General features: G+C 45.4%; 1 protein-coding gene across 3 annotated transcripts in view; it reads left to right on the top strand.

Annotated features, from left to right (window-relative positions):
- The first annotated feature begins 530 nt into the window (after positions 1–530).
- Positions 531–22,608, top strand: part of XIRP2 (xin actin binding repeat containing 2) — a 238,766-nt gene continuing 216,688 nt past the window's right edge. For 2 of the 3 annotated variants that reach the window (XM_073647013.1, XM_073647012.1), the window contains exon 1: positions 531–690. In XM_073647013.1, coding sequence (XP_073503114.1) covers positions 657–690 — 34 coding nt within the window. In that variant the 5' untranslated portion in view covers positions 531–656. The remainder of the gene's footprint in view (positions 691–22,608) is intronic. The other variant, XM_073647016.1, reaches the window with a different exon arrangement.

Here is a 22,608-nt window from a genome sequence, read left to right as displayed (position 1 = left end):
GCTTCTTAAGCATTCTTCACAGGTATTAAAGCAGTCAAACAGTCGCAAATCATGCACACGGGAGTGATTCAAACATATCACCGAGTACGCTGAAGATGCTCGGTACTCGCCCGAGCATACTCGCCAAAAGGGTTAACTGAGCATACTCGCTCATCACTAGTCCCTATCTTTAGAAACGCATGGAGGATTTAATAAAAAACAAAACAAAATACAGTATACTCATGGGAGCACCAGGAATAAAATAAGAGCAAAAACTTTCCAATTTTGACCTGATGATAGCTCCTCTTTCAGAATCTGAACATGTCTCTATAAATATAATATTATTTATATTATTTCTAGTGAATCTTGATAAAGCGTCCTTTACGTTATTACTATCTTCTCTATACAGGGTATAATGTGGACTATTCACTGTGCAGGTTAGAGAATATTGGAGAGTTATACTATGAGACGTCACTTTTGCTGTAGACACCCTTAGGAAAAACTGCATGTGTTTCCTCCTGATAACTTTCAGCAAACATCCCTTTTATATCTGCTAACAGGAAGCTGAAATTGAGAGAAGTTTACGCTCGCCAGCACCGAAGAGACAGCCCGGGAATTATTCCAGCCTTTCAAGGAACGATTTCAACAAGAAGGGTGGCAGATCTTTACCTAAGACCATGTCAGAGAACGAGACGGATGACAACATGGCAGGTGAGCTCTACACTTACAGTCTGACCGTGCCCATAGCCATCTTTATTTGCTGGAGAGTGGATGACATCTATTCTTCCCTGTTATTAACCATTTAGGATTGTGGAAATGCTGGGAACGCTAATTGTAGAGTTCTTGAATAAGATGACTGAAAGGAAGTGTAAAAAAATATGTCCTCCCCCACGATGGGCAAAAAAAATGTCCTCCCCCGCGATCATGTATTCACGTCACATAATTGCAATTCTGATGAGCTACAGGGGCAGGGTGGCACATGTTAAGGAGCTGAAACTCCTGAACCCTTCATCCAATTTTAATGAGGATACCCTCAAATGAAAGCTGAAAGTCTGAACTTCAACTGTATCTGAATTGTTTTGTTTAAAATTCTTTGTGGTAATGTCTAGAACCAAAATTAGAAAAATGTTGTCTCTGTCCAAATATATATGGACCTAACTGTATGTCCTATATTTTACACCAATTTTGGGTGTAAATGTAAATTGAAAACGTAAACTGTGTCTTCCTTTTAAGCCATGCCGTTTTTTTAAAAAAAGTTGGACAAAGAAGAATAAAGTAAAAAAAGTTGGAATATTTGTAAATTTTGGACAACCTTGATCTGCACCATAATTTGCAACTTATTTTTATGGTAGTTTGCTGGGGTATGACCTTTTAATACATTTCCCTGCAGGGTTTTGCTATGTTTTCTCAGTGTTTTCATTGGCTTTATTAATGCCTGAAATGTTACTTTAAAGAGTTATTCCTATAAGTAAATGTTATCATCTATTGAAAGGATAGGTGATAACTTGAGAATCAATGGTGGTACAACTACTCGGACCCACCGATCCAAAGAACAGGGCTGAAAATGCCCCATCTCCCACAGTCCCATAGAGAATGAATGGAATAATTGAACACATAACCTGTCACTGGGGATTTCAGAAGCCCGTTCTCGGATTGGTGGGAGTCCCAGCAGTCGGACTCCCACCTATTCTTTAGATAGTTGATAACTTTTAATGATGGAAATAACCCTTAAAGGGGTTGTCCCTATTCAACAAACTTTTCCCATTGACTCAAAGATGTAAAAATCCTGAGCTTTACTGCCAGATGAGCCACTTTACTCAGTGATTGGCTGCAACGCTTTCAATGTTGCACCGCTGCAGCTGATCAACAGAGACTGAGACTGCAGTGAATATACAGCGCTAAACCCAGGAAGGGTAAGTAAAGCTCAGTTTGATTTTTTTACATATCGCTGAGCCAATAGTCAAAAGTTTGTTGAAATAGGAGAACCCATTTAAAGTCTATAGCAATATAAAAGAATAGAATAGAAAGAAAAAGTGTACATATAATGTATTTTACTTGGTGGTGTTATTAATGCTGTTTTATGGACAATTGCATTTTTTTCAAGTGAAGCAGGCTCTGGGTATGTCTTTTCGTCTGGATTCTTTTCTTAGACTTCTCTATATCAATTTAAAAACCCAAGAAACATAACACATGTGTAAGGAGATTGACATACTGCCCATGTTCCCCCTAGAAGAATGCACGTATCTTTGTATTATGTAATGTGAACTGTGACATGCATTAATAGTGTTGCTATTGTGTTCTGTCTGACCGTAGGGAGAGTTACAGTTAATGACTGGGACTAGCCCAGAGTGGGAGGGGCTATGGTGAAGGGACAGATACAGTTTCCAGTCAGAACATCAGATAGGGCCCAGTGTGCATCAAGAACAGAGGTGCAGACAATAAGCAGTGCTGCATGATGAGGCTGTCCCGAAGTGAGAGGAGACCAAGATGGTGGTTAACATGAACTGGAGTAAAGAGAAAAGGAAAGCTGACAGGACAATAGAGAGAACAATTGGAGGCAGGTCCTGGGGGAGGACGCCTAGCAGTACGGCCCAAAGTGAGAACATGCGACCAAGAGAGTGCCCCAGGTGGGAGTTCCAAAGCATCAGTAGCAGAGAAAATAAGTACCGGCCATACTGGCAGCATACAGTAGTTCCTTTGAGGGAAAAGAGGATGCAGAACTATGGGTTGAGAATAGGACTCTTGTTAATTGGACTGTAGTATTGAGTTGGGTTGTGGTGAAGGAAAGTGAAGCAGTGGAGATAGAGACCAAATAAGTAACAAGAAAGGAACTGAGACTGTGTGTGAAGATGCTCCATATTGTGAAGGAAACATTTATCAAGCTGTGTACCCGGTACCTACTCTACATAATTCCCACAAAAGTTATTGTTCTGTAAAAAGTGTATTTTTGACAGGTGGTCTCCCTCATTGAAATCCTCAACATCTGGCCCTGGCCAACCAAAGTCATCGGTAACATGCAGCCTGCAAGGGTGTAGGCCCATGTAGCACAAGTCCACACACCCAGCCAGGACCCATATCTTCATGTAACGTGCCGGGACGTAAGAGACGAGTACCTCACCCATGGACTTCCACCCCGCGCCACATGACACATGTACTGTATAAAATATTAACAAAAAATTCCACACCAAACACAACTGTAAAAAAGGCCCACATTTCTAAAAAGTCATGGCTATTTTTTCTGCCTGTATTTAAAATCACTAAAAAAGGACTTTATGGAGATTTGTTGCAGTAATTTCTGCCAGTATGCCAATGATGTTACCAAAGTTTACAGAAAACTGTTGCCCCCCCCAAAAAAAATAATAAGCCTATTAATTTGAATGGCACATTGTGATGTGTAATTATACCCAATGCATAACAGCGGTGTTTTATAGCTAAATAATGCACTAATTATTACAAATGCATGAATTAGCAGAAAACCTTGGGGCTGATCTTTGCAATGCTTCAACAACCGCAACGCAACTGATACGTGTGACTAAGAGCTCGTGAAAACGACCGTAATAATTGGACGATTGCTGTCGTAGTGATAGATAGAACTCGTTCGCATGTTATTCTATTGGGCACATGTCCGATTTTTCCTCAGCAGGGCCAGTCTGGGGAAAAAAATTGCAGCATGCCCGAGTTCGATCCGATATGTAAATCAGTGAGTGCGTGGAAACCATCGGAATGCACTCGGGTGACATCTGAGTGGAGTCCAATTTCCACAAAGTGACAAAATGAAGAAGATGAGAAAATGTTAGTCTCCATCATCTCCTCATCTCAGAGAATTGGAGCACACTCTGACCACACTCTGACCACACTCTGACCACACTCTGACCACACTCTGACCACACTCTGACCACACTCCGACCACACTCAGAGTGTCATTAGCAACATTGGACCCATTCTCTCAGATGAGAGAAAATACGCTGGTTTGACCCTAACATAAGGCTTATTTCATCCAAAAGCAATTTTTGTGCACGGACTGACCACACATCTCATGACCTGAGCGTGACAGCCTCATATAATTCTATGTAGCTGTCACGCTCGGATCAGGAGATGTGCGGCCAGTCCGTGCATTGTGATCCGACATTGGACCGAATAATCTGCACTAGCCCTACTGCATATAAAAAATGTACCCATATAATGCTATTGTGGAATGGCACAAAATTTTTCACCCTTTTTTTCCCATGAAAGTCAATGATTGTAAGCGATATGTAAGTGATATTGAATAAACTCCTCACCCTCAGCCCTCATACTAAAATGCAGAATGTACAATGAGTCTTTACTTTTCAAGCTACAACCCCAGGCACGCCGTACAGTGTTATCTGGGTCAGCTGGCTCACTATCGTCGGCTTTGTAGTTAAACAACAGGTGGCAATAGAAAACAGGTGGAGAACCACGGCGCGGCTAAATCTGTTTCCTTACTTGGTACTAGCAAAGTAATTTAATATTAAGTCACAAAGCGAGAACACACAGCCACAGCATACCAAGCAGCATTGTATGGAAAGGGTTTAAAAAAAGTTTTTTTTACTTTTTTTTATATACAGTTAAAAAGGAAAAAAAAAAAAAATAAAATAAAATGCATCTATTGGCCTAATGTCCAAATGCTGTTTCAGAAATAATAAGCTCGAGCTGGGACATTTGGGTGTAATGCAAAAATAAGCCAATATTATGATCATGTGAAACTGTCATAATAGATATACGGTAATTAGAATTTTGTCCTATATATTTTTTTTTAATATTTTATTTATTTATTTTTATATTATTTCTGTAAGTGTGTATGGTTATATAATATTTCTGCAATAAATAATAACAGTAATAATAATAATAATAATAATAATAATAATAATACAAAGCATAATGGCTAGATGGTTTAAACTGCATAATGGAAAGAAACATTTTATAATTTACCCTTTTATTCCATTACTTACTTTTTTAAGACCTCTGCCTGCTATCATTCAATAGGATCTTTTGCTAATTACCGGTACTTCCAAATGACAAAGATCTGTGCTGCTCACATGATGGATACGCATGTGCACAGCTTGTGCAGACTATAGCATTTTATGGCCTAGTGCGATCTGTCAAAACAGACTCGGACCAATGTTATTCTATAGGGTCGTGCACATGTCCAATTTTTTCCTAAGACTGAGTGGTCCAAGGATAAAAATTGCAGCATGCACGATTTGCTTCCAATTAGATCACACTCGGCCATTCATGTCTGTGGGGCCGTGAAAAAAAAATCAGACTAATCATCCGATTGCGGTCCGATTTTCTTGGACTGACAGAATGGGGAAGATGGGAAAACTTTTTTTTGTTATTCTCCACATTCGAATAAAACCGATCCGAGTCTGATCAGAGTCTTCTCAGAGCGTGATTGGCATAATCGGTCCATTTTTCTTGGATGGGGGAACTTACGGTTGTGTGACCTTTGCCTTACAGTCTCCCGCTTGTAGCATGCATTTCCACTGTAGTGACTACTGCTGTAGAATAACACCTAAGTCATATTGCAAGGCTCGTTGAGTCGATATTGACTTTTAGGATCGCTGCTTCCAATAAGTTGCACTAGACTTCTAGTCCTCTTCCTCTCTGAAGAGACAATTTGCATATTTAATTTCCCAGAGGAGCATTTTAAGGCATATAAGTCTCCTCACTCTGACATGCCAGGCTTGGCTTGTCACTCTTTACAAGGAGAAATGTTATCCCTTAGACACCAGTCCAGAGTTTCTCAGCTAGACAAATCAGATCTCATACTTTGCACTGATGAGCGGCAACACCCCAAAATTGCAAATTGAAATTCTGGTTTGGCTTTTATCCTAAGTCATATTGCAAAGCTCAATAATGAGTCGATATTGACTTTTAGGATCGCTGCTTCCAGTAGGTGGCGCTAGAGTTTTAGTCCTCTTCCTCTCTGAAGAGACAATTTGCATATTTAATTTCCCAGAGGAGCAATGCAAGTATTATAAATCTCCTCACTCGGACATGCCAGGCTTGGCTTTTCACTCTACAAAAGGAGAAACGTTACCCCTAAGACCCAAGGAAGTATTTTGAATGAATAGCTATCCATGTGATATATGAACATACTGTACCTGCCAGAGGGAATCAGGGGCCCTGAGCAGTGAACATCCGGCTATGATGTTCATGTTACTTATAGGGCATATAGACCAGTGCTGTCATCTTGAGACAAGCCCCATATCAAAGACAATACATACAGTATTATATACTGATGTATATTATATGACACATGCATTTTGTAGACCTGTCCACTAAATAATATGGACTCAGACTATCACCTGCATTGCAGCTAGAATTTACTCATCTGTCCCTGTGTACTTTTTCACAGTGCCCTCCTTGTAATTTTCGCACGTCAAGGTTTTGTCCAATGATTCACTAGACTCTGTTCAAGGTCAGATTTAAGTTGCAGCTACAATTGGTGAATAGATGTGAAACTCCAACATTGGTTATAGCCATGAATCAAAAGAAAAGTTAAACACACAGACTACTAAATACTACTATACCCATCATATCCTTCTTATAAACCTTACTGATGGAGAACCATACCCTGCGCATGACAGGCTTGTTTATTAGTAATCTAGTATGTGTATCATTATAATAGCACATACGGAGGATTCACGACAGTGCGGTATTAATAGTGGGATGGCACAGTCATTCTATGAGATCCTGCTAGGATATGCCGGATGATTGACATAGGAAGTAATTCATATAACACACTGGGAATTGTGTTGTCGAAAGGACTGTCAGGAAAGCAAAACAAGTATTTCAGCAAAGTTCAGAAAAGACCAACAAAGTTTTTGAGCTATTATTACCATATTCATAAACATTTTCTCGTAAAGGCATATGCTAAATGTAAAATGAGAAGATATTAAAACAGTTAACTTAATTTAAAGCAAAATGCTTAGCAGTGTGCTTATTGGGCGGTGCTGGTATTAAGAATCCCTTTGTAAGCCATCCTTTCTGGAACCACTAAGGGGAGTTCTCTGTATATTAATTTATTATTAAGTTCAATGGGAACTGTATAATTTACCGTAGCATTTGGACCCTGTTTCATTGACATTTTCACAGTTATTTTGGGGGAGGGGAAAATAAAAGGCTGTGGTCAGATGTAACGTTAAAGTTTTTTCAAAATATATTATAAAGTTTACATATATTTTTGTGAGGAGCTGGCCACTTACTAAAGACTGTTGGACCAATGGACATAGAGCGGAGTCCATTGTTCTAATGGATACAGACTTTTTCCAGCACGGAGCACCAGTTCCGTATATATCTTATTGTTGTGTTTTATTGGAGATTTGCTTGCTGTGTTTTATAAGAGATTTACTTGCTCGTCAGTTTAAGTGCACTAATCTTGCATGGAAAGTGTTCAGCTTCAGGAATCAATGTTTCCATTCAGTGACAGTAAGCAGAGGAGGACGTGCGGGCTGGATCTTATGTATACATAGGGTAAAGCAATTGTTCCATTACTCTCATTAGTGTCTTAGGGGCCACAAGCCATTGTTCTCCCAGTCACTAGTCCCATTTTGTGGATGGGGATAGTAGACCCAGAGGAGCTGTCACCACAGCGGGTCTGACATGCAGTCCCAGGTGATGGGGCTCGGCCTGAGGAAAATACCTCCAGCAATGCACAGTTAGCTTTGGGGGCGGTGGTGTTTCCTTAGGGCTGGGCTCAATCCCAGGGGACGGTTTGGAGTATTTAGAACACTTACGAGGAGATGGAGGAGTTATGGCTGGTTGGAGTGGGATACGCATTCTGCGGTCATGACATCCGTCGACTGGAGGAACATAGGCTGTGACTGCAGACTATACCAGTTGGGGATTGGGAGGTACCAAAAGCGGTGTGCCAACCAAAATTTGGGAGACAGTGGGTATCACCTGGTACGGGGGCAGCGGAACTGCCTATCCTGGGTTGGGAACTTGTGGACTGAGGGCATTGTATTTTGACCATCTACCTGGGGTTGCTGTATGACCGTGGATGGAAGGAATAAAACAAATTGCATTGTTAACCTGCCTAGGTGTTTATTACAACCCACAACCTTAGATCTTCCGAATTTTGGATTCTAGTTTGTTTTTTATCCTGGGATCAGTTGTTTTTGTTGCCTTTGTTGCCATGTGCTTCCGCCCCTACTCTGCGACTCTGATGATGGTGGGAACAGTACTGCTACAATCACTGGGTGGCGCAGGTGCTGTTAAGAATATTGGTGTGACTATGACTGCCAGGGTGGGTGTGCGTGTCTACTGCCCAGCTGCTCAGCAGGTATTATTAGCTGTCTTCTGTGGCATGTGGGACAGCACCACACCCTATTTAAACTCTCAGCGGTCTGCTAGGAGTTGTCATTTATTGTTTGGCTTGCCTTATACATATTTGGTGCTAATTATATTCATTTATATCTTTGCTTTTGAAAGACCTCCTGGTACCAGACACAAGCTTTTCCTCTGACTATGGTTTTGTCCTTTGTCTCCTGATTTTGTTGGCTAGTTTTACAACATTTAACTCAAGCTCGCTCCACCAGCCAGCAGCTACTCCAACACAACCCAGGAGACCTCATTGTTAGTCCAGGTCACTGTATAGGAGTGAATGGCGGTAGTATTTGTTTTCTCTTGATTTTTCGGTGGCCTTCTGAATAGGATATCTGGTAAGAAAAAATAACAGATTAAAATACCATATGCAAAAATGTCTTTTTGGATGCATGACACATTTTACACATGTTTTAGAATGCAGAAAAAGCATCTGGTTGGTAGAGAAGAAAGTCATCTCTGGGATATGAAAATTTTAGGGGCTCAACCGGAATGTGACTGAAATTTTTCACCAGAGTTATTTTGTCGATTTTACTTTACATATAAAGATTGATAAAATGTATTTGTCAAATAATAAATAAAGTATGTGTGAAAGAGGCCTAACACCTATTCAATTCCTGAAAAAATCAGCTTGTTAATATTTTTCGATACTGACTACTTGGCTGTATAAGTAATTAGTGCCTCAACGCCTTCATGTGACTGTTGCATAATCTGCTGTTTTTACTGTTGGGTAAGGTATATATATAGATGTTTGGTATTACTAAGGTGTATTTTGCTATAAAAATAAAACTGAAGCTATGACACATGACTCCTCCGCATTCAGAGCTCGCTCAGTACAAATTGTCATACGCTATTTAATATGTTTTCCTAACAGGAAAGCCATCCATGGTGTGATGTAAATGCACAATGAAAGGGAAGTCCTTATTTATACAATGTCAATGTGCCTAATATAAGATTATAAATAACTGTAGTGATAGTCATATCTCTATGTCTATACCCTGTCAGCAATAACACTCATCCCTGGAGGGTAGTTCTATAAAAATAAACTCAAGTGATTTGCAGATAACATAACATACTGAGAACATAAAGTACAACTGGGCATACACCAAAATTGTATATAACCTACGTATGGCTTCATCAGATATATCATCAGTCCCAGAGGCAAAGGAGCTTACAATCTAAAATATTAAAATGTTAGATTCAGGTTATATTCAAAAGTGTGACACTGAGTCACTTCTCACCGACAAACCGTGAGTCGGGATAGGAGTCCGAGGTCAATAGCCAGGAGGGTACGTCATAAACAGAGGGAAGAGACAAAGTCATAGTCAGGTAACGGTCTGAGGTCAAAATACCAGGAAAATAGTAGATCAGAGCAAAGGGGTTAAACAGGCGGATGGTCAGAAAGATGTCCAAAGTCAGGCAGCGATACATCAACAAGCAAAATACTAACTAATACTAATAGTAGCTAACACTAATAGTAACTAATAATGCTAGTAATACTAGTAGCAAGTAACACACTTAGCTGAAGTTATGGCTGACAGCTATTTGGGACTGCCAGATCAGTTAAATAGCTGAGCAATTACGGGAAATGGGAGCACCTGACGAGAGCTCAGCACCTCCCAGTCTCAGATTAAACTGCCGAGCTGTCAATTAAAACACAGAAAACTCAGCACACCCCTGCACCAGACTGGACAACTGAGCTGTTAATCACTGCACAGACGCTTCAGCACACCCCTGCACCAGACTGGACAACTAAGCTGTCAATCACTTCACAGACTCTTCAGCACACCCCTGCACCAGACTGGACAACTGAGCTGTCAATCACTGCCCAGACGCTTCAGCACACCCCTGCACCAGACTGGACAACTGAGCTGTCAATCACTGCACAGACGCTTCAGCACACCCCTGCACCAGACTGGACAACTGAGCTGTCAATCACTGCACAGACGCTTCAGCACACCCCTGCACCAGACTGGACAACTGAGCTGATAATCACTGCACAGAAAGCTCAGCACTGAGGGGTGGAATCATTACAAAAAGGACATTTTTCCTTCATTTTTAATAGAAAGACATAGAGTTATTTCTGTTAAAATTACTTGGAATTTTACCATCAGATTTACATGCCACTTAGGAGAATCCATGCTGAAGGACTTTTTTTAGTCTGAAATGCATAAAACATTACATCATGCTTGGATTTATTGGGAGTACCTATTTTTATGATATGGAATAAAAGTTTTTCAAATATTTTAATCAAAAATGGGCTTTAAAACCTTCTATTTTTTATGCAACAAAAAAAAATTAAGCCTAACAATTCATATTCCAGTCATTTACTCATTAGGCGCATTTCTGGCTGCACTTCCGCCAGATATTGGAATCTATTAGTGTTGAGCGAGCACTAAAATGCTCGAGTGCTCGAAGCTCGGGCCGAGCTCGCCGTAATACTCGGGTGCTCGACCCGAGCAACGAGCCCAATGTTAGTCTAAGGGAGACTCGAGCATTTTTGCGGTGGCACCCCCGGCAGTCTTTTAAAAGCCTAACAAGTGCCCAAAACGATAGTGACAGTGCTCAAATGACATGGGGACAGCATGGGGATCGCCCCAAGAAGCATTTCTGACCCCCAGGTCACTGCTGTCAACAACGTGGTCAGAGGTATTAAGCCACTTTTACGGGCTCACAATAAAACGTTCAAAAACGAAAGTGAAACTTTTTTCCTGTGAAATATGTTAAGGAACATCCTTTCCAGGGAAAAGACTTGTGTATAAGTTAAAATAAATGACCAAAAACAAAAATACTCCTCCACACCTTCGGCTATGTTCACAAGTAGCATTTTTTATGCGTTTTTGCACTTTTGTATTGTTTTCAACTATGACAAATGCATTCACCGGGAAATGTCATTTTAACATTTTACAACCTTATCTGGCCATGTGCTGTGTGACACATGCATAAAGTGCTGAAAAGACATGGGAACAGCATGGGGAAGACCCCTGGAAGCATCTCTGACTCCCAGGTCACTGTCTAAAAGTGTGCCCATCATAAGTGATCCTTGCCGCATCAGAAGATGCAGACTTGCAACTATCCCCATGCAAGTTCTAGTCCCAGGGCAGTGTTCAATTGTACCTCCCCCATTCCTTGCAATACAAGCGCAAGTATGCAGCCTGCCACCCACCCACCCCCAGGCTGCAATACCATACTGCTTGCTTGCTTGAACTTGAAATTGGACCTTTTAGGCATGTGGAGGCGGAATCTGGCCACCACGTCATGGCTGTGTTGGCGGCCTGGAATCCATACTCAGTCCCCAGTCGCCCGGCGGCCGGGTGTCCATACTCGGTCCCCAGCCGCCCCGCGGTCGGGTGTCCACACACGGTCCCCAGCCGCCTGGGGGCAGCTGGGTGTCCATAAACGGTCCCCAGCCGCCCCTATTTCTCCTTGGAACATCCCCCCACACACTTTTCTTAGCCCGGCCTGCTTTAGGCAGCATTGGACGAGCCCACCAGAGAACCAGACTCCTCCGGTGGGCCCTGACTTCTCCATCAGTGGAGTTGAGAGTGCCAAGGTGAGGAGCATGATGATGATGACAGAAGTTAGCATCTGCTATGTTTTCTTTTAATGCAAGTGTAAGTGTGCAGCCTGCCACCCACCCACCCCCAGACTGCAATTCCATACTGCTAGCTTGCACTTGAAATGGGGCCTTTTAGTTTGGAGGAGGCCAAAGCTGGCCACTAGCTCATGGCTGCTTGGCAGCGAGGTATCCATACTCAGTCCCCAGCCGCCCCTATTTGTCCTGGTGTGCCTTATACATAAGATTAAGCGCGTATACCAAAACATTACCTGTGCCCTCCCCAGTGCATTTAGTGGGAAGGAGAGCCTATTCTGCTGTAGTGTGTGCATGCCAAACCCCTGTTCATGGTACATGCGAAGATGCCTCCCACCTTGCACCTGTCGTTGAAGACTTGCAACTATCCCCATTCAAGTCCTTGTCCCAGGGCAGTGTTCAACTGTACCTCTCCCATTCCTTGCAATGAAAGTGCAAGTATGCAGCCTGCCACCCACCCACCCCCAGGCTGCAATACCATACTGCTTGCTTGCTTGCACTTTAAATTGGGCCTTTTAGGCATGTGGAGGCGGAATCTGGCCACCACGCCATGGCTGTGTCAGCGGCCTGGTATCCATACTCAGTCCCCAGCCGCCTGGTGGCCGGGTGTCCCCGCTTGCTCCCCAGCCTCCAGGGGGTGGCCGGGTGTCCATACTCGGTCCCCAGCCACCCCTATTTGTCCCGGTAACCTTTCCCACACTTTTCTTAGCTTGGCCTGCTTTAGGGCAGCATTGGCCGAGCCCACCGGACGATCAGACTCCTCCGGTGGGCCCTGGCTTCTCCATCAGGGGAGTTGAGAGTGCCAAGGTGAGGAGCATGATGAGGATGATAGAAGTTAGCATCTGCTTTGTTTTGTTGTAATGCAAGCGCATGTATGTAGTAGCGGCTAGGCCTGAGGTGGTCAGCGTTTTGGCGCATATCCTACCTCCCCCGAGGATTGCTGGATGTTTTCCTGCTACTATCAAAGTTTTATGACTCCCGTTAAAACAAAGCTTCAGGTGATAAATGATGGATGAGGTAGTGGCAAAGGAGAGAGAGCAGAAGTAACAGGGACCATTCACATCAATATCAGGCCAGTCAACCAGATATGTCTTGTAGGATATGTTTCTGTAACAAAAGGAGTGGTTCGGCTACACAGTTATAGGGCATACAGTGAGTGCAATGCCTACCAAAAATTTCGAGGCACTCCAATGCCCCTTGGAAATTACATGGAGGTCAGAGGGCGTTAACTAAACCTTTTTTTCCATTTATAGCAACTGGGTCTCCTGTGCACTGTTGGCCTAAGCAGTGAATGGAAGGCTTTCCAAAAATTATGAGGAACTGCAATGCCCCTTACAAGAGCCATGTGTGGCACCCCAGGGGTCTGGTCACCACAGTAATAGAGATATTACGTCGGAGAAAAAGTGGGAGGTTTCCTGGTCAGGATCCCTTAAACATGCAATATCCTCCTGCCCCTGTCCTGGGAGGGGAGAATTGTGCCCTTATAAACTGGATCTGGGGCGTGGTTGAGTGAGTCAGAGAACAAAGAACAGTCCGAGTCAGAGTGAGAGCAAGGGAAAGTAACAGCAAGGAGCTCTGTAGGAGCTAGGAGCTAAAGACCAGGGGCTGGAAGCTGAGCAGAGCTCGCCCTGGCAGAAGACAATAGGAACCGGACACAGGAGTCCGAGGCTGTGAGGACTTATATATCCAGCAGCAGAAACCAGCCGGCAGGGGATTTCAGGTCCTCTGGCCATAGAAGCCCGGAGGCTCAGTCACAAGCAAGGGACCAGCACCGCCGTCGTGGAGCGGAGGCTAACAGAAGGCCCCAAGTCACCAGCCATACGGGTGAGCACTACACGGTACACTCAGGGACGTGGGCTACTTCTACCCGCTTACAGCAAGGTAGCCAGGAAGAGTGAAGACAGACGGGGAGGCCTACAACTCCACCTGGCCAGGGGAACTCCTGCTTGCTCACAGACTGACCAGGCCTCTTATGCTAGCCAGTACTCCCGGGAGGGTCTACCTTATAATCATCAGTAAAGACCCTGAACTGCACTGCAAAGACTCTGAGTCGTTACTGCTGCGCTCGTGCACCATCACCCCCATCATCCACACTCACTGCCCTCCCGAGGGGAGTTATCCCATTCTCTGCTGCGCACACAACACCAGCCTCAGCGGTCTGCCTCGCAGTGGTGGTACTCCCTGACCGCAATCCACGGGTGGCGCAGTCGGACAATTAACCTCAAAACCTAAGAAAGTTTGACCAGCCTGAGCCACGGGACCGGGTCACCGCCACGGAGACTACAGACCCCAGAGACCCGGCACCGGGTATCCCACACACGTGTACACACGGCCCAGGGGGCGCGTCACATGCAGTACAGCATATTACAAACATAAGTCCCATTATTGGGGAGTGGGTCTCCCATAGTATTTGCTTATGCCTTGCAAGCAAAAACTGCCAAAAATTAGGACGGAGCAACTTGCAATACCCCTTACAAGAGCCATGCAGTACAGCATATTACAAACATAAGTCCCATTATTGGGGAGTGGGTCTCCCATAGTATTTGCTTATGCCTTGCAAGCAAAAGCTGCCAAAAATTAGGACGGAGCAACTTGCAATGCCCCTTACAAGAGCCATGCAGTACAGCATATTACAAACATAAGTCCCATTATTGGGGAGTGGGTCTCCCATAGTATTTGCTTATGCCTTGCAAGCAAAAGCTGTCAAAAATTAGGACGGAGCAACTTGCAATGCCCCTTACAAGAGCCATGCAGTACAGCATATTACAAACATAAGTCACATTATTGGGGAGTGGGTCTCCCATAGTATTTGCTTATGCCTTGCAAGCAAAAGCTGCCAAAAATTAGGACGGAGCAACTTGCAATGCCCCTTACAAGAGCCATGCAGTACAGCATATTACAAACATAAGTCCCATTATTGGGGAGTGGGTCTCCCATAGTATTTGCTTATGCCTTGCAAGCAAAAGCTGCCAAAAATTAGGACGGAGCAACTTGCAATGCCCCTTACAAGAGCCATGCAGTACAGCATATTACAAACATAAGTCCCATTATTGGGGAGTGGGTCTCCCATAGTATTTGCTTATGCCTTGCAAGCAAAAGCTGCCAAAAATTAGGACGGAGCAACTTGCAATGCCCCTTACAAGAGCCATGAAGTACAGCATATTACAAACATAAGTCCCATTATTGGGGAGTGGGTCTCCCATAGTATTTGCTTATGCCTTGCAAGCAAAAGCTGCCAAAAACTAGGACGGAGCAACTTGCAATGCTGGCACCCTGGTGGTGTAGTGGTGGTGGAGGCTGAGGATAAGGAGAAGAAGATAAAACAGCCGAAACGAGGAAGCGTATACCCATGTGTGGGTGTGAAGCGGTGCATGTGAATACACCTCCCGAAATAACACAGTGGATTTGACTTTATGTTACTCTGCTGTCATTTGGTGGTGATGAGAAGTCTGGCCCAATCCAGCCCTTGTTCATTTTGATAAGGGTCAGCTTGTCAGCATTGTCAGTTGACAGGCGAGTGCGCTTATCAATTATAATTCCCCCAGCAGCACTAAAAACACGCTCCGATAACACGCTAGCGGCAGGGCAGGCCAGGACCTCCAAGGCGTACAGAGCGAGTTCATTCCAAGTGTCCAGCTTGGATACCCAATAATTAAAAGGCGCAGAGGAATCACGGAGGACGCTGGTACGGTCGGCAAGGTACTCCCTCACCATCTTTTGAAACTTTCCACTCCTTGTGAGAGTACCCCGCGCCTCAGGGCCTATAAGCTGGGCGGGTGTCAGAAAACTGTCCCAGAACGTTGACAGTGTTCCCCTGCCTCTGCTGGATTGGAGTTGCATCTCTCTCGCCTGTACGCCTTGGTTGGGCAACGAACTGTGACCTCTGCCGCTAGCGTGTTCAGATGGGAATTTTTTTAAGAGTTCTGCAGCAAAGGCCTTCTGGTACTGCCCCATTTTTGTAGACCTCTCCACCTCAGGAATAAGAGAGTGAAAGTTCTCCTTGTAGCGGGGGTCTACAAGTGTCACCAACCAGTAATGAATGTCACCCAACATTTTGACAACGCGAGGGTCACGGTTAAGGCAGCGTAACATAAAGTCAGCCATGCGTGCCAGACTGGTAACGGGCAAGATTTCCGTGTCCTCACCAAGATGACGACTGACCATGCTCTCCTCCTCCTCCTCCTCTTCCTCCGCCCCGCTGTCCTCAGGCCACCCACGCTGAACCGACGGTATGACACTTGTACAGGTACTACCGTCTACAACGCATGATAGCAGCTCCTGTTCTTCCTCCTCCTCCTCCTCTCCCTCATTGTCCCCCAATGCACGTTGGGATGAGATGAGGCTGGGCTGTGTGTAATCGCCCGATACGGCTTCTTGATCCATCTCATCATACTCTGGCTGCAATGCCTCCTCTTTAATTCTCTGCAGAGAGCGTTGCAAAACACAGACAAGTGGGATGCTGACACTAATGATGGCGTCATTGCCACTCACCATCTTGGTGGCCTCCTCAAAGTTTGTCAGGATGGTACATATGTCAGACATCCAGGTCCACTCCTGAGGTCTTATGTGTGGAGTCTGACCTGAATATCGACGGCCTTGTTGCAGCTGGTACTCCACAACTGCTCTCTTCTGATCACAAATCCTTTGCAACATGTGGAGGGTAGAGTTCCAACGTGTGGGGACATCACACATCAGTCGGTGTGCCGGAAGCTGCAAACACTGCTGCAACACAGCAAGGGCGGCGGAAGCTGTAGCCGACTTGCGAAAATGAGCTGACAGGCGGCGTACTTTCAAGAGCAGATCTGGCAACTCGGGGTACGATTTAAGAAACCGCTGAACCACGAGGTTAAGCACATGAGCCAGGCATGGTACGTGTGTGATCTCACCTCGCCTCAGAGCCGCCACCAGGTTACGGCCATTGTCACACACGACCATGCCGGGATGTAGGTTCAGCGGTCTCAGCCACAGATCTGCCTGCTCTTTCACAGCTGTCCACAACTCACAAGCAGTGTGAGGTTTATCACCTAAGCTTATGAGTTTCAGCACAGCCTGTTGCCGCTTGGCGGAGGCAGTACTGCAATGCTTCCAGCTTGTAACTGATGTGGTGATATCTGAGATGGAGGCTGAACATGAGGAGGAGGAGGAGGATGCGCAGGAGCTGTACACTGTGGGGGCAACTCTGACTGACATAGGGCCTGCAATCCTCTGTGTGGGGAGGATGTGTTCCGTCCCAAGGTCCGACTGGGTCCCGGCTTCCACTATGTTTACTAGTGTTGAGCCACCCCCGTAGTGTTCGAGTTCGGTTCGGTTCGTCGAACACCCGTGTGTTCGCCGAACTGTTCGTCGAACTGTTCGTCGAACACCTTCGAACACCGTTAAAACCAATGGCAGGCAAACAAAAACACATAGAAACACATATAAAACACCTTCAAAGGTGTCCAAAAGCTGACAAACTGCTCAGAAGACACAACTAACACATGGAAAAGTGACAAGTACATATAGTCATGCGAAAAGAAAAGAGGTGGAGGAGTAAAAGGAGGGGGAGACACAGATATAGGCATGTCATGCCCTTCTAAAATCCAAAAAGTGAGAAGCCGACACGTTCAGTCCGCTCCTGCCCGTGCCACCTCCGTGTCGCCGGGTTTGTGCCAGAGCCGCGGTGAACCCTGACGGCCAGCCCCCCTCTCCCAATACTGGTGCCTGTCCGCTGGTGGGTCGAGCGAGCCCCCCTGTGGTGGAGGCAGCTCTAAGCTTTTTAATTTAAATTGTCTCTCTAATTTGAATAAATACACTTTAAATCCATTTACAAGGATCTATTGGAGGGCAAGTCTCATGCCAGCAGCCGCGTAATTCCAGCTCCAGTAGCGTCCACTAAAGCTGCTGCAGTTAAAAAGCTTTTATAAGGATCGAGCTCGGCTGTCCACCACAAGGCATCCTACTGCCAGTCCGAGCCCCTTTGCCTTGGGGTGCCTCCTGATGCTCTTCACTGAGTATCCCGTGGTCCCGAAGCATTTCCTTTGAAAAAATGAAGTGTCCAAACTACAGGTGGTGTAGCTTGCTTAACAGCCGGGATAATCCGCTGACTAGCAGACACTGCTACTAGGCACAAAGTATTTCCTGGGCTAGATGCAGTTAAAAATTTGTAATTAGATACTCTCGTTGGATGCTGAGAAAGCATTCCATAGAGTCTCCTGGCACGCCATATATGATTCTCTTAAAAAGCTTGGGGTAGGGGTCTAGGGGACCCTTTTAATAGCCAAAATCACGGCCCTGTATCGCAATACGTCACCTAGGCTGAAGATAAATGGAACTGTAGCACCCTGAGGGCTCGGTTGCTACAGAGGTATTGCACCTCACCCAGAGGTGTGATATCTCACTCTCAGGTAAGGATGTAGTGTGGATCAGGACCCGACACCTGCATGCATTACACCACATTGCCGTGGGGCAGGGCGACCAATATGCCCCTGAGATGGGCACGACAGTCCCTGTCCCTGGCTGGAGTGGGGGGAGGGAACACTGAGGAAGGGGAACCCTGTAGTGCAGGAGCAGGGAGGAAGCAGTTCCTGGGTGCATTGAGAAGGGAGTATAAAAGGTGGGCACCATCTTAGTTCAGTGCAGAGAAGTCTGAGCAGAAGTGGCAGGGAGCAGGGGCTCTGCATGAGCTCTGCTCCGGAGGCGGGCCTAGTAACAGAGGCCCAGGCCTGGAAGAGGGAGAAGGAAGGAAGAGGAGCGGAGAAGGCTCCAGGAACGAGGAACGAAGGGATCTCAGGGGTGCGGACGGGCGAGTCGCCACCGCACGCCCGAATCCACCTGCGTGGAGGGGTCAGGCCAAAGGGGGAGACCGGTCCCCGAAACTAGTGGAGGCAGGAAACGACCCTCAGCTAGAAACAGGAGGCTATGACATTTTATGTGGCGCAGCCCCTCACTACACCCGCTAGGAAGACACCACATAGGGTCAGGGAAACTGGCGCCAAGTTTACCAAGAGGAGGCCCGAGGCAGCCGGACAGAAGGGTTGGTAAGAAAGGCCAGACAAAGGACACACAAAGGGGGTCCTGTGAAGCACTCCAAAGTTATCTGGGAGTTGTCTGAGCCCCTCACCTGGTGAGCACAGTACGACGTGGGCAGCCGTTACCTGCAGACGTGGTCTGGATAATAAGAACTGTGAGTAAAGACCCTGGACTGCATCACTGACTCCGTGTCATTACTGCTGCTGCCCTGCACAATCACCCCCATCCTCCGCATACACTGCCCTGAGGCTATACTCCTCCCGTGGGGAGTTATGGTACGCTCTGCTGCACCCACAACACCAGCTTCAGCGGTCTGCCCTGGAGCGGCGGTTACTCTGACCGCAATCCACGGGTGGCGCAGTCGGACATTTAAACATCAAAACCACGGAGGTGGTTTGACCGCCCTGAGCCACGGAACCGGGTTGCCGCCACGGAGACTACAACCACCAGCATCCACCAAAAAGGGTCCGACTCCGGGTGTCCCAAGGCCCAGGGGGCGCGTCAGAACATTTTCATCACCTTTCACAATCACCAATGGGACAAGGCAGGGATGTTCTCTGTCCCCTCTCTTATACATCCTAGTGACGGAGCACCTGCTCTCATCAATTCGCCATAACCCCAATATTAGGTGGATTGAGGTGGGAGGCACCGAGTACAAGTGCTCTCTATTTGCTGATGATGTCCTAGTATATATCACTCAATCACATATATCCATCCATGCTGTTATGGCTGAAATAGATCACTTTGTTACATGGTCAAATTTTAAAATCAATGCAGCAAAGTCTGAGGCCCTCGATGTCTCCCTCCCCAAATCCATATAGGATTCCATCCAGTCCAACTTTCCCTTTGCCTGGCCCTCACAGGGTATCAAATACTTAGGAATTCCTATTCATAGAGACCTCTCCCATCTATGTTATCTTAATTTTGGGCCCTTTATTGAACAACTCCATACAGACCACGGTTGGCAAGTTAGAACTGTAAGATTCACTACGTGAACCACTGGTGTTTTGTGGAAAAGCACATGTACACTGTTTTCCAAATGATTATGGAAAAAGTGTTTAGGAGTGATAAGGGAAGAATTTGTTTGTTTGTCAGTTAAACTCATTGATGGTGATGTGTGTCAGGGCTCTTTATATCACTGTAAGCAATTGCAGACACCTGTGCTAATTAGTTTGGTAGGTGTGTCCAATGAAAGGCAAGACTACTTAAGAAGGCTGTCTCACATTATTAAGCAGCCTACATTTTCTGCCAAAATGGGAAAGAAAAAGGATGTGTCGGCTGCTGAGAAGCAACAAATTGTGGAGTGTTTAGGTCAAGGCATGACTACAATCAACATTGTGCGATGATCAGGATGAAGTGTCTTGGCAATCAAGAAGTATGTAGCTGATTCACAGTACACACGTGTGCGTGCTGATAAGGGCAAATTGAGGACTCTTTCCTACAGGCAATTACGTCAGGTTGAAAGAGCAGCGGCAAAAAAGCCTTGTCATAGCAGCAGTTTTTGAAGCTGCTTGTGCCACCAACGTCCCCCGAACAACAAGATGCAGGGTCCTTCAGAGGTTTGCAGCTGTGCATACGACATCCTGTCGACCTCCTCTATCCACTTCACACAAGCAGAAACGGCTCCAGTGGGCCAAACATTACATGAAGACTGATTTCAAAACTGTTTTGTTCACGGATGAGTGCCGTGCAGCGCTCGATGGTCCAGATGGATGGAGTGAAGGATGGCTGGTTGATGGATACCCCACGCAAACACGGCTACAGCGCCAACAAGGAGGAGGTGGAGTAATGTTTTGGGCTGGAATCATGGGGAGAGAGATTGTCGGCCCCTTTAGGATCCCTGAAGGCGCTAAAGATGAACTCCATAATGTATGTGGATTTTCTCAAACAGCACTTCCTGCCATGGTTCAAGAAGAAGAACCGTGTGTTTCACAGCAAGATCATTTTTCTGCATGATAATGCACCATCTCATGCTGCACATAAAACATCTGCATCTCTGGCTGATATGGGCATAAAAGGGGACAAACTTATGGTGTGAACCCCATGCTCCCCTGACCTCTACCCCATTCAGAACCTTTGGAGCATCATTAAAAGGAGTGTCTATGATGGCGGGAGGCAGTTCACATCTAAGCAACAGCTCTGGGAGGGTATTCTGTCCTCATGCAAAACAATTGAAGCAGAAACCATCCAAAACCTGACAAATTCAATGGACGAGAGAGTTCAGAAGCTCCTTTCGAACAAGGGGTCCTATGTGAAAATGTAACATCACCTAGAATAAAGTTTTGAGTTGAAAACTGTTTGATTTCAGTTTCTAACAACCTGCTAATGCTTATAATTTCAAAAATGACCATTTTTTTGGTCTTTATTAAAATGAAAAGGTTGATCGAAAAGTTTGGGGGATCTAAGAGTGTGGCAACCCAGTAGTCATGATTACTTCGAATTCTGACAATATGAGGGTCATGCTGCAGGTAGTGCAGCAAGAAGGCACTTATGTGTCTTGCGCATCTCGGAGCCCCAAAATTATTTTCCGGGCTAGATGCAGCTAAAAATTATTATTAATTTTAAATCTGGTGAAGCTTTAGTATAGATGGCCTAATAGGATCAGTGCTGCACACTGCTACAAAGCCCAAATTATTTTCCAGTCAAGATACAGATAAACATGATTAGTAATTTTAAATCTGGTGGAACTTATTATAGATGGCCTAATAGAATCAGTGCTGCACACTGCTACAAAGCCCAAATTATTTTCCAGCCAAGATACAGATAAACATGATTAGTAATTTGAAAGCTTAAAACGGTTGGTAGGGTGATTTTAACCAATCATCAAGCTTTTACTCTCCCCAGGATGACACAGGGGTAGAAAAGTCGTTTCGGATCCATGATTTGTTCATCTTTATGAACGTGAGTCTGTCTACATTATCAGTGGAGAGCCGCGTGCGCTTATCTGTCAGCACACCACCAGCAGCGCTGAACACACGTTCAGACAGAACGCTGGCTGCGGGGCATGACAAGATCTCCAAGGCGTAAGTGGCTAGCTCCGGCCATTTATCCAGATTGGAAGCCCAAAAAGAGCAAGGGTCCAGTGACACAGTCGTGGCTTCAATGATTACTTGGAGATACTCCTGTACCATCGTCTCTAGGCGTTGACTATGTGTCAGACTTCTTGTCACCTGTGGCCTTGCAAAGGATGGGCTAAAAAAGTGGTGAAATGATTCCGCAAAATTGATGTTACCAGCAGATACTGTGGTTCTGTTACGGTTTGAGTGCTGAACACTTGACGGTCCCACGGTTGGCAAGTTGGAACTGTGAGATTCACTACGTGCACCACTGGTATTTTGTGGAAAAGCACATGTAAGATTCTGCAACAGTCTCTGCTGATACTCCTGCATGCGTGCATCCCTTTCTATGGCAGGAATAATTTCTGCAAATTTACTTTTGTACCGGGGATCTAACAGTGTGGCAACCCAGTAGTCAGGATTATTTCTAATTCTCACAATTCGAGGGTCATGTTGCAGGTAGTGCAGCAAGAAGGCACTCATGTGTGTTGCACATCCAGGAGCACCAAGTCCCTGTTGTGTTGGTGGCGAGGTAACAATCATGCTTCCTTCCTCTGTCCTCTCCCCCCAACCTCGCACAACAGAAATGTGATCAAGGTCTCCCTCATCTGATGAGTCTTCCAT

Source organism: Phyllobates terribilis, unplaced genomic scaffold (assembly GCF_046119375.1).
Source record: "Phyllobates terribilis strain yellow unplaced genomic scaffold, ASM4611937v1 Scaffold_9__5_contigs__length_417890890, whole genome shotgun sequence".
In the NCBI taxonomy this organism is placed as follows: domain Eukaryota; kingdom Metazoa; phylum Chordata; class Amphibia; order Anura; family Dendrobatidae; genus Phyllobates; species Phyllobates terribilis.
This window is presented reverse-complemented; position numbering and strand designations above follow the sequence as displayed.